General features: G+C 42.3%; 1 protein-coding gene across 2 annotated transcripts in view; it reads left to right on the top strand.

Moving 5' to 3' along the window:
* LOC308331905 (cyclic AMP-responsive element-binding protein 5-like) overlaps nucleotides 1–9,297 on the top strand; it is a 41,188-nt gene extending 31,891 nt beyond the window's left edge. Inside the window, exons 8-10 of one of the 2 annotated variants that reach the window (XM_080787445.1) lie at nucleotides 1,887–2,216; nucleotides 3,918–4,026; nucleotides 7,714–9,297. In XM_080787445.1, the coding sequence (XP_080643571.1) occupies nucleotides 1,887–2,216; nucleotides 3,918–4,026; nucleotides 7,714–7,859 (585 nt within the window). In that variant the 3' untranslated portion in view covers nucleotides 7,860–9,297. The remainder of the gene's footprint in view (nucleotides 1–1,886; nucleotides 2,217–3,917; nucleotides 4,027–7,713) is intronic. The other variant, XM_080787444.1, reaches the window with a different exon arrangement.
* Nucleotides 9,298–12,279: the final 2,982 nt, after the last annotated feature.

The raw sequence follows: 12,279 nt of genomic DNA, 5'->3' as shown, positions 1-12,279 counted from the left end.
ACACAGGGCCATATTTGGAACCCACTCAAGGACACTTTGAGACCCACTGGGTGTATAGAGCAGAGTGCAAACAGCGAGCCGACACGCACAATATCAGCACCCCGACTCTAGTTTGACCAGAATGGAACAAAAGAGCCTTCATTAGCATCAGCGGTAACACCTGTGAAGGAAGTTATAGGAAGGGGGCCTCAAGTTCTTTCCAAAATGGTGTGTTATGTGCATATAGAGCCCATTGTCCATGACTGTAAAAATATATACATGTAGTTATACGCCGAGGCGCGCATGTTTTGTTTAGCCTCCACTGGCAGTGGTGCTCTGAGGCAGGGTTTCTCGAAGTCGGGCGCCCACTTTCACCCTAGGGTGCAAGTCCAGGGGTTGCCTCGAGGAATACTTGGAATTTACAGTATCAATATCACTTCATAAGCACCAGTTTAAACCCTTCTCTATACACTGAGTGAAACGGAGTTGCACTTTCCTGCCCTGCACGTTCTTTTATTCAATCTACTAAATCTCTTCGCCAAAAATAGCAGCGCTATATATACAAGCTCGCAAACGCATCACACTCTGACGCGTTTGTATGAGCTTGTAGATCTGCTATTTTTTGGTAAATGTCCCACTCCCCAGATCCGAATTTGCGTCCTCATGCACCTCCGTCCATAGTGTTTATACGCAAACACTCAAAGATTGTCCATTCATCGTCAACGCCATTTAATGTTTGCGTATATATAGGACAAAGTTTGGTTTGCGCATAATATACACCAAAAGCTGGACATATTATAGGAGGGGCCATATAGCGCCCCTCAAAAAACTCCTGGCTGGATTGACATGGAATTTGCTGTGCACCTTTATGGTCCCAAGAAAGACCCCTATATACTGATTTTGATGTTTTCTGTAGTGCCGCCATTATGTCAAAATGATACTAGACACATGATATCTTCTTACAGTCTAGACAGTGTTAGCATTATGCTATGCTTTAGCTATTTAACGACTGACACAGAAACGTAGCTTTTTCAGAAAACTGTGTTTTTTTAGAATCTGATCTCAGGTCAGAAGAATCTGTTCAGCAAAGCCCTGCTGATGTGTGTGACCCCGTGTCCTTCCTCTTACTCTAGCACCACCCTCACACCACACTGTCCAACTGCACCTCACCACTCATGGTTATCTCAGAAATGAAATCGAACAGGCAGATTGCCATTTAAAACCATGATGAGCACACAAACCTTTGCTCTGGCACCACCCTCAGGCTGAAATATCCAGTCATATCCAAGACATGTTATAAATTAACCCCAGAGTCAATATGCGTGCGCGTGCGTGTGTGTGCGTGTGTGTGTGTGTGTGCGTGCGTGTGTGTGTGTGTGTGTGTGCGTGTGTGTGCGTGCGTGTGTGTGCGTGTGTGTGTGTGTGTGTGTCTGTGTGTGTATTATACTTTACTATCCCAGCTCATTAGGAGATTCAAACTTCAAAGTAAAAAATATTTAGGGCGACCGTCGAGGCGGCTGGATGGCACACTTACACCATGCCTTCTAATGAGAGCGCAAAATCTCTCTTGGAAGAGCCACCCTGGCCAGCCGGTGGCGCCTGATGGAGGGGGAAAGGAACTGGTTGGAATAACGTGTTCCTTCCACGCGCTGTATACGTCCAACCAGGGAAACTCCCCCCCCCCTGTCAGGTGTAAAAGGAGCAACTTGGACACTCAGGCATGAAGGAAGCATGAGTTCAAGTCCGTTGCTCTCCCCTTAATTGTCCCCCATATATGGGGGACTAGGTTGGTGGAGGGTGTGTGTAGAGCCCAGGATCACATTAGATGATTGACACAGGGGGTGAAAAATGGGTTACAAAATCGTGGGATAAAAAAATACATTAAAAAATATATATATATTCTACAGGCGTCTCCCATGAACCAGCAGCCGTCTCATTCCCACCATCATCATCACGCGGCGCAGCCGTGCAGCAGCGGCAGCAGCAGCAGCAGCAGCAGCGGTTGCGGGGGAGGGGGAGGAGAACGAGGAGAACGAGGAGAAAGAGGAGAAAGAGGAGGAGGGGGAGGGGGAGGCCGGCGCCGGAGGACGGCCGACCAGGACCCCGACGAGCGGCGGCAGAAGTTCCTGGAGCGCAACCGCGCGGCGGCCACGCGCTGCCGGCAGAAGAGGAAGGTGTGGGTGTCGGCGCTGGAGAAGAAGGCCGAGGAGCTCACGCACACCAACCTGCAGCTACAGGTATATATGTGGACGACGTCGTCGTGTGCACGCACGCACGCACACATGCACTCACGGCGCACGTGCACAGAACCACGCGCAGGCTAATCTGAGTTCCCAGAAGTTTTATTTTTCGCCACTAGGCGGGCGAGAAAAAAGGAACTTCATGGGAAAAAAGGAACGTATCCCTGTGAGGGAAGTACGTTGCGCTCAGAATCTGAGCGGACACTCCTCTTTCCGGTCTGAAGCACTGTGCATACCATGAAAATAGTCCGAAGGGAATCCAATTCCAAATTGAATTGTAGTAGGCCACCACCGCTCAACGAGCAATTGTTCTTCCGTCTTATTTAGATGTAGCGCCCACTCCATGTGGAACCCGCCCCTGTCTTTTGATTCGCATTTCATTTGAAACGCAACGCACTGGGCCACGCCCCTGCTGCACAGGATCTGAAGCCAATTTTCCTAGACTACGCGCAGGCAGACGAGATTACAATCAAACACATCCTATACTCCTACATGCACATACACTTGCACTTATACAAACTCAAAAGAAACAGCCACGTTAATATTAAGGGCTGTATTTTGCGTGTCTTATAAGTATACCAGGTCTTATTACTTAACTATAAGACCTGGTTGGAGGCGTGATCAATGCCATTTGGCTATTCTGAGTGGCAAAAGAGCATTGACCACGCCTCCAGGTCTTAAGTTAAGTAATAAGACATGGTACTATAAGACACGCAAAATACAGCCCATATTAAATGTTCAGTATGTGCACACACACACACACACACACACACACACACACACACACACACGAGTTTATAAACCGGGAGAGCATCTGTGTCATTTTAGATTTCAGTGTTTTAGGCTATGCAGTCAGGACAACTCATGAATGGATGGAATTTATATTTGTTGAATATAAAATGAGACATATTTTTTTATGGTTTTTGGCGATGAATTGGATCTGCTTTTTTAGGTACTCTGATCAAGCGCATCAGTCCTCAAACCATATAGGGTCTCTGAATCCTCCCCGTACCTAAACAGCAGATCCAAAATGACAGGTGGAAGCTGGGGTGGAGGAGGGTGAGCAGCAAAAGTTTAACCCATTCCGGGCGAGAACCCCTTTTTAGTGTTTCAAACATTATGTTATAATTTAGCTATTGAAAAATTGCAGATCTACAAGCTCATAGCGCGCCAACCGAGTGGCGCGCTATACGAACTTGTCGGTCTGCTATATTTTTGAAAAAATCGTTCAAATGTGCCTCAAATCTTTCGGAAAATTGTCATGATTTAGAAAACCTTTTTTTTTTTTTTTTTTCGACGTCAGGCCAGACAGCAGCATAGCAGAATCAGTGTACAAGCAAGCAAGCAAGCAAGCCGATTTGAGCAGTGCAAACTTCCAGTTTAAATAGCCGGTATATGAAGATGGAATGAGTGAGTCATTATAGATGAAGTGAATCATGTGAACGAGAACGTGACGCTGAGGGCGGCCCACTGAACAGCCGCCGGCAAATATTTTGGGAATTGTTCTTTTAAAAATTGTATAGACCATAATGCCTTCCACTGTCTGGGAGCCAATTTAATTCTCTAAAAATGGTTACCGCCAATATGGGTTCTTTGGGGAGAGATAAAGGACTTTTATTTTGTACTGGGGTTAACTTCCGTCCCCCCTCCTCCTCCTCCGACACTAACGTCTATACCGTGTGTTATTCTCCCACCTAGAACGAGGTGACATCGCTGAGGTCGGAGGTGGGTCAGCTGAAACAGATTCTGCTCTCGCACAAAGACTGTCCTGTCACGGCGCGCCAGCGAGAGACACCGGGGTTCCCCAGTGAGTAAAAAACTCCCAACAACACCGTCCGTCCGTACCACCTCAGCCTCTCAGCGACAAAACAAACAAACAAAAACTCCTACAAAAACCTCACCCCTGCACTGCACTGCCCCAGCATTTCCTACCACAGTGTGAGCCCCCCCCCCCGCACCGGGTCACTGATGCACCGCCGACCGGCCTCAAACCGACCGACCACGGCCCCCCATTACAAACAAAACAATGTTCCCCCTTCTGAACATATACTGTACGCGGGCGAGGGATCACGTCACCACCACCTCCATGGGGTTATTATCATAACCTTGATGCAGCTATACACAGGGGGGGGGGGGGCTCATCATACCCGCAACCTTGAGTTACAGTATACGTCACTGTATAAGTGACTGGCAGGCAGGGATGAGAACATTTTAGTTTCCACAGCAGTGTTTTTTTTTTTTTTTTTTTTTTTTTTGCTTTTTCTTTTTAATTCTTTGCCTTTATTGATTGGTTACAGTAGCTTGACAGGAAACGGGGGAGAGAGACGGGGGGGGTGGGGGGGGGGGGAAGACACACACATGCAGCAAAGATCGTCTGGGCTTGGGAATCGAACCCACGACACCACGCTTATATGTCAGGTTTGGATTATACCGGGCCTATAGGCCGGGCCTGGACCGCTCATGCTGCAGCCGCCGCCGGGCCCACAGCAGTGTTTTGTCTGACCGTCCGTATAATATTAATACAAGTGGTTCTCAAATGTTTTAATTTGAAGGAACCCCCGGTTTTTGGAATTGCACCCCATGGGTCCATTTTTTTGGTTCCATTTTGGCACACTGTCAGAGTTACACAGACCTGTAAAAAGGGGTCCATTTTGGGTACTTATATATAAGCATCAATCATTTTTGCTGGTGGGGACACCGTGGAGGACCCCCTGCTGTGAGAACCAACTGGTTCTAACACATAATAATATACACTTCGTACACAGCGTTGACAAACGGTAAAAGCGTCACTCTCTTTTGCTCCTCCCTAAAAGGGATGATTAATAATTTTCCTGTTTTTTTTTATACACGTATATAACGAACCCAGAACCTGCTGGATTTGATGGAATGCCATTACTATTTCTATAGGGCTGATTTTTTTTTTGCCTGGCACAAATGTAGCATGGAGCCTATTGCGTGCCATGCCGGCCTTGCACTCCAGGCAAACTAACCCATTCTGACCTGAGATCAGATTCACACGAGGTTTCCACTGGACACACACTGGTCTGATGAACCCATGCTGACCTGAGATCAGATTCTAAAAATGTCAGTCGTTCTTAGATTTTTCAAAAATAGCAGATCTACAAGCTCGTAGCGCGCCACTCGGTGGCGCGCTATACGAGCTTGTAGATCTGCTATTTTTCAATAGCTAAAGCATAACATGATGGTAACACCAAAATGGGTTCCCGTTCAGAATGGGCTAAATGTTAATTGTAGCTAATAAAAATGTTCAATAGTAATTTACCCAGGCCTGTAATGACAGACGTGGACATAAAAACTGCACCTTACTGTAAGGCTTAGGTGATTGGCATGTTAAACAAGATTATCTTTCTATTTTTGTTGTATATGGAACCTGTATGTACAGTAATCATTTGTCAAAATAAAAGAGCTATTTTCCTTTAATCTGACCTGTAACGAGTTTATTTTTCCCTCCCCCCCCCCCCCGTATATATTTTTTGGCATCTTCTTTCTCCACCGCCTGGATTATGACAGAAAATAATTACACAGTATATCACACATATCATCCAAATTCCAATAGACAATAACAAATAAAAGTTAAAAAGAAAAGTATTAAAGAACACACAAAACTTAAAAATAATAATAATAATAATAATAATGTTATTTTCTCTCTTAGCAAATTCACAAGACCTCAACAATAATCTGTGTACCGGTATATTAGTAGTTTAGCAGTACAGGTCCCAAAGGATGTTCTTAACAGATTCGTCCTTAAATAGTAAAACTCACATTTCTAGAAGACAATCACTGTAGTCTATAGATATAGATCTCTGAACCGTTGTCTAATATGTGGTACGTTGTCTGGGTTTTTCCGAAAGGGTGCAATTGTGTGTTTAGCCTGGAGAAGACAATATATAAATAAGTATTCTCTCTTCTCTTCTTGTTTCTGTTGATGTTTAGTTCCTCAGGCAACAGATCTATGATACACAGCTGTGGACATGCCGGTATTTCTTTCTTTCTTTGTTAGTGTCTTTTCCCAAACATGTATGGTTCTTAATTGGGCACTCGCATAAGCAAGTGAAATAATGTACCTTTCGCTACATTAAACTTTACACTTTTGTCCGGAATATTGCCATCAAAACAGTGGAGAGTATAAGATATGCGTTAGCATTATCCACATACTAATAATATAATATGTTTTAACTTAAATCTGGCATTAATCATCTGAACCTGAGCTTCAGGGCTATAACTCTCTCCCACTCATCAACTGTTACATCCATATTCAAATATTTACACCAGGCTAATCTTTTACACTCGGTAGGATTCCCCAGACATCCAAACAAATGAATCATAGAATCAGAAATATTTGATTCCAGCCTAATGTATCGTCATGTTTTCCAAAACAGAGAGGCCCCCTTTTCCAACCAAAATTAACTTTGGTTGTATACACAACATGGTTCCATTTCTAGATGCTTCGTGGTGGAACCTTGGTCCTTTCACGGGACCGACCGCAATCTGACTTGCGTTTTCTATACCAGTTTAAAGCATCATTGTAATTATAGCAGGGGCACTTTCCCCAGGTTCGATTCCAGGCCAGCAATGTGTTGAATATGGCCAGTCGAATTGTCCATTTTCACGAGGGAAATTCAACCGTCATTGTTCATTATACGGTGTTCACCTTTCTTTTCTTTTCTTTTCTTTTTTTGTTTGTTTTTTTGAGGGTTTTTCGCTTGCCTTTTGCCACTGTTTATATTGCATCTGCATATCTTCCAACCTGTAGACGTTGGTTGGTTCCCAGACAGTGCAGGGCAAGACAAATCTTTCGGTTCCATGCAGTTCTGAACCAACTTTTAGAGTTCTGAACCAATTCATTTTCAGTGGAATATATTTTTTTTACTTAACCGGTTCAACCCTATAGGTGGAAAAGGGGCCTTTATAAGAGGTGGCAGTTGGATTGAGTTACTTTGGGGTCTATCAATATTAAGTACTTAAAAAATATGATTAAATGATATGGCTTTTTTTTTTCTTTTTACACAAGCCATCAAAGGAAAGCACATCTTCATCGTCATATCATTTCTATCATCTTGCCAACACCCCTATCTCTGCACGCATGCCCACATTTTGGACCCCATGCAGTTAAATTATAGTCCCCGGTTTGAACAGGTTTTACCCAACTGTTTGTGTTTTCCATTATAACTTTGTATAGTTTTGAGGGCAGAGAGGATGTTGTGTGAGATTAGATATATGTGTTCCATGTGAAAACCAGCATTATTAATTTCTTGGTTTGCTGTATTATAGGCTACTATTGTCTGTGTACCGGTAAATGTCAACATGTATTACGTTTTTCCATTTTAGGCCACATGCACGCAAGCACGCACGCACGCACGCACGCACGCACGCACGCACACACACACACACACACACACACACACACACACACACACACACACACAGAATACGGAGTGCAGACTGTGAGGCTGACAGCTGTCTCTGTGTCCAGCTGCAGGGATGAGCCCGGGAGGAAGTCCCGCCCCCGTATCATGTCCCGGGTCATCTTCTCGTCTGCAGGCCGTCCAACACAACAGCATCTCCACCTCTTCGCCGGCAGGGGGCGACAGAGGGCACGAACTCCACCCTGGACACTAAAACCCTCAGCAGAGCAGTCAGTCAGTCAGTCAGTCAGTCAGTCACACTCACACAGGGGGAGATGACGGGCCCCCATCATGGTTGGGCAACTTGGGCTCATTATACATTTGAGTAAAATGTCGTCAGGGTAACCGGAACAGTGGTAAAGTCTTCTGATAAACCTATGGTTCCATGTCAGTGGTGCTCAACCTATTTCATGTCAAGGACCCCCAGAATTATTTGTATTTTATTATCTGTATTTGCCCGGCGGACCCCCATCTGAAAATATGTTGTTCCAGGGAGGGACCCCCTCCTCCCCTTTTTTGATATCCTTTCCAAATTCTAACATTTAAGGCCTATTTCTATTTTCTACAATTGCCTAGAAATTGAGAGGTCTATACAAAACCTGTGGCTGTAGTGAATATAGCCAGTTCGTTATGGGCAAGAAGTAGATAGAACTTTAAATGTAGTTCTATCTGGTAACGGACGGACGGATACATGAACGGAGGGCAAAACATATAGGCTATACTCTCTCTCCCCATGCCTTTCGGCCTGGGCCCACAATGTTTATGTTCAGGTGCACACTGCCCACTTCCTGTATCCAATGTCAGGACGTCTCGACCTTATCTTCAGGTCCTTAATACGTATCTGGAGAGGTGAACTTGTCAGTTCTTTTAGAGTAATACTAATAATAAGTATTATTATTATTAAAAAACAATATTGTGAATTCAATTCATGTCACCGTTTCAAGGAAGCCTATATTTTGCGGAACAGGAGACAAGAGAGGGAAGTCATATAATGAGCCACCCATACCTCTCTATATAGTTTCCTTTATGGTACAGGTGCAAAAACATACATTTAATATAAAAAGAAAAAAAAGCCTTCTTAGGTCATTGACTCTTAAAAGGATCCATGGCCAATAAGACAAATGTGCCACATTATATACTTGCCCTCTATAACTAAAATTACAAATAAAAAACACCATCAATATTTTCTTTCTTTCAGAAATAGAGAATCTTTGAATTCACTCGATATGGACTGCTCCCGTTGCAAGTTGATGATGTCATATGTGTCCATGTGTGGTCTTGTCTAGCCTGCATATAATTTAAAAATCAAACATAATACATCATAAGGTTAATATGAGCATCAAAGCAATATTCAAAAATATATATATTAGTGCATGCATTCCATATGTCAAGTTTTAATGGTGTTTTTATTTACTTGCCCTATATAGAGGGCAAGTATAGTGTTTTTATATAGGCATATTTGTCTAATTAGCCAGGGATCCTTTTTAAACACTGTGACCGTCGATGTGGCAACTGGATCATGTGTTGAGAAAATATGCTACTACATCAATTATCCTGTTTTTATTTCTAAACTGTATTTTCTTTTGCACTTGTTGTAGTATGTTCTAAACGTATAGAGACCTATAGGATTGTTTGTGTTTTTCTTGTATGAATGATATCCACACTTTTCCTGGTCTGTGTGTGCTCCAGTTCCTGTCAATTTGATCCAATGAAAGCCAATGAAACTGGTCAGATGACCAATGATATCCAATGAAATCAACAGGAACTGGAGCACACACAGCCCAGGAAAAGTGTGGATAGTGCACACCCCAGTGCCTTGTGTTGTTTTGATGCAGGGGGCAGAAAAATAGCTAAAGCAATGCAACTGTGTATTTTGTATAAAAAGGAAAATATTGCTTTATTTTTTATCATGTCTCTCCCGTAGGAGTAATTCCTGGTTGTAAAATGATCTGCTCGAGGTGCTTGATATTTTCCTACGATATTTCTATAGCATTTCTTTAACATAACTGGTTACTATAGAATGGATTGCACCCTGTCTGCTTTAAATAAAAAACCTAATTTGTACTTTGTTGCGAATTGTGCATGGCTTGAAAATGCTATACGAAATATAAAATTAGGCTTCAGGCCCTACATTTTGTACTGTACAGTTAATGACAATCACTGAAAATCTAAATGCTAAAATAAAAAATGCATTTATTCTTGGTATCTCATTGCATTTCTTTTGTATAACTATTTTAACAATGCCTTTAAATAATCCCACAGAGGAAGTCAAGATTAGAGCCTTTATATTAAAAAAATAATAATAATGGCCTAGTCTGCCATCTAGTGACTGGATTTGGAACGTGCTACTGTAAGGCATGAAAACAAACTTGTGACTGCTTTTGACTGAAATGCAATGAAAATAAGTTATTTTATATCCAATTCAATAACCCTTCAATGCCAAACCGCACTCCTTGCAAGTGACAACTGCCATTGGGGATAATGGTTGCAAGTATAGTTGCAAGGAGTTGCATTGGTGTGGACTGGCCTTTAGGATCAGTCCATTTCAGTGATGGATATAGTGTACAATAATGAAGGACTCTATTCAGTTCAATGTCAAATATCAAAGCTCTATAGTAATCATTGCTAAAGATTGTTTGTAAAGAGTAACTATAGGGGGTCTCCAGTGCTTAAGTAAACAGAGAATACATTTTCAGGTGCAGGACATCAGATCAAATCTAATCAGGAGAGAGAGAACCCATTCGGCAGTTTCAATTTCTTGTTTTTGTCTCATCACTTCCCATTTCAGTTGTTTTATCTATCCTGTATGAGTTCTGTATGATTGCATCACATTAAAGGGTTTTTAGGACCCTTTAGGAGCTGGAGAGACAAAGAGACTTCATAGCAGCGATTACTATTGGAATATAACGCTGTTTAAGACCTGTTTTTAGTAATGATTGTGTGTGTGTGTGTGAGACAATGTGGTGCTGAACACCGTATCAGATGTCCAGATGTCCTGGGTTGTGCTTTCAAGTGTCTTGGTGTTTGGTAACACTTTGCCAAAGGGCTCATTTGTGTGTGCGTGTGCATGTGTGTGTGTGTGTGTGTGTGTGTGTGTGTGTGTGTGTGTGTGTGTGTGTGTGTGTGTGTGTGTGTGTGCGTGTGTGTGTGTGTGCGTGTGCGTGCGTGTGCGTGCGTCTGAGTTGAGTGTAGGAGGTACCCCACCCTGTCTACTCAAACAAAGGCTCTGCTTAACTATTACCAGACTCCAGGCTTCATGACACGGCACATACGCACGCACGCACACGCACACACACACACACACACACACACACACACACACACACACACACACACACACACACACACACACACAAGTGTGTAAGTATGCATGTACGGTACATGAACACATGCACATACACTAGGCCTATATTACCTATATCATTTTCAGGGGGAAAAGACAAACATAAATAAATAAATAAATTACTAATAATGAAAGAAAAATATAAGACGTTAACGTTGGAATGATAAAACCTCGTGAAATGTCAGGGTATATTGTGTCTCAACAGATAAGACGATTTGTAGGATCCCTCATGATTAACTATCAACTTTGAAGGTCCTTACATGTTTTGATTCAATACAGGTATATAGGCTATAGTGATTTTCTTAATTTAAGTGTCACATGTTTTAAATGCTGTGTCCTATTTTGAGAATAAACTCTATTTAAAGCCCTTACTTGAAATAGTGCCGGGGGCGATGTCTGCAGTATGCTAGGCCCCCCTTATTTTTTACTACTGTACATCTACATTCATTCTATTGTATTCTTTACAACCAAGTGTCTTTACATCATTGGTGTGTTGTATAATGTTTTTTATTTTTTTAAATCTCAATGTATGTACTGTATGAGTTTTCTAGGGTTGATATATAGATCACCGTCACAAGCTGTATCTCTTTTTTGTAATCACAGACTCGTCTGTTTAGTGATTGGTTTGTTTTTGAACCAAATGTTTGTATATAAGTTAAGTAACTGTCAAAATGCGGTGTAGTAGTGCCTGAAGGTATGACCGAAACGTTGCCTATATACTTAATAAATGCATCCTCTTGTACCTTCTATTTTATTGATGTGCATTTGCCTATACGCACCTGTTCCTATAAGCCTTTTACTCTATAGGTGTGTGAAAGTCTTTCTCTGCAGATACTGCTTTCATCTAAAATTACGTGTCAGTCAGCACCAGTGTTGTTTTTGCCAGCAAATTTCTATTTTAGTTTAGTCATAGTCTTTGCAATGAAACTTCATTTAGTTTTAGCCATATTTTAGTCACCTGGAATGTTTTAAGTGTTTAGTAGTCGACTATATCTGCAGTTCATTTAGTCGACTACAATGTGTTTTGGGGCGGGCCTTGATGCCGTCGTGATGGCTCATTTGACACTTACACGTGTTGTGGAGCTTGTAGATCTGTTATTTTCAGCCATGCAACCAAGTGTAAAATGACTTGTACTGGATCTCTTGTCCACTAGTTCCCTTCCTAACGTTTTAGTCTAGTTTCTATCTGTTGAAGAAATTGTCAATACATTTAGCATTGGTTTTAGTCTAGCTTAGATTTCATTTAGATTCCATTTCGTTTTCGTCAGTGAAAAAAGGTAGTCGACGAACA

Source organism: Protomyctophum bolini (assembly GCF_963924005.1).
Source record: "Protomyctophum bolini genome assembly, chromosome: 17".
In the NCBI taxonomy this organism is placed as follows: domain Eukaryota; kingdom Metazoa; phylum Chordata; class Actinopteri; order Myctophiformes; family Myctophidae; genus Protomyctophum; species Protomyctophum bolini.
The sequence above is the reverse complement of the archived record's forward strand: the minus strand, read 5'-3'. Positions and strand labels throughout refer to the sequence as shown.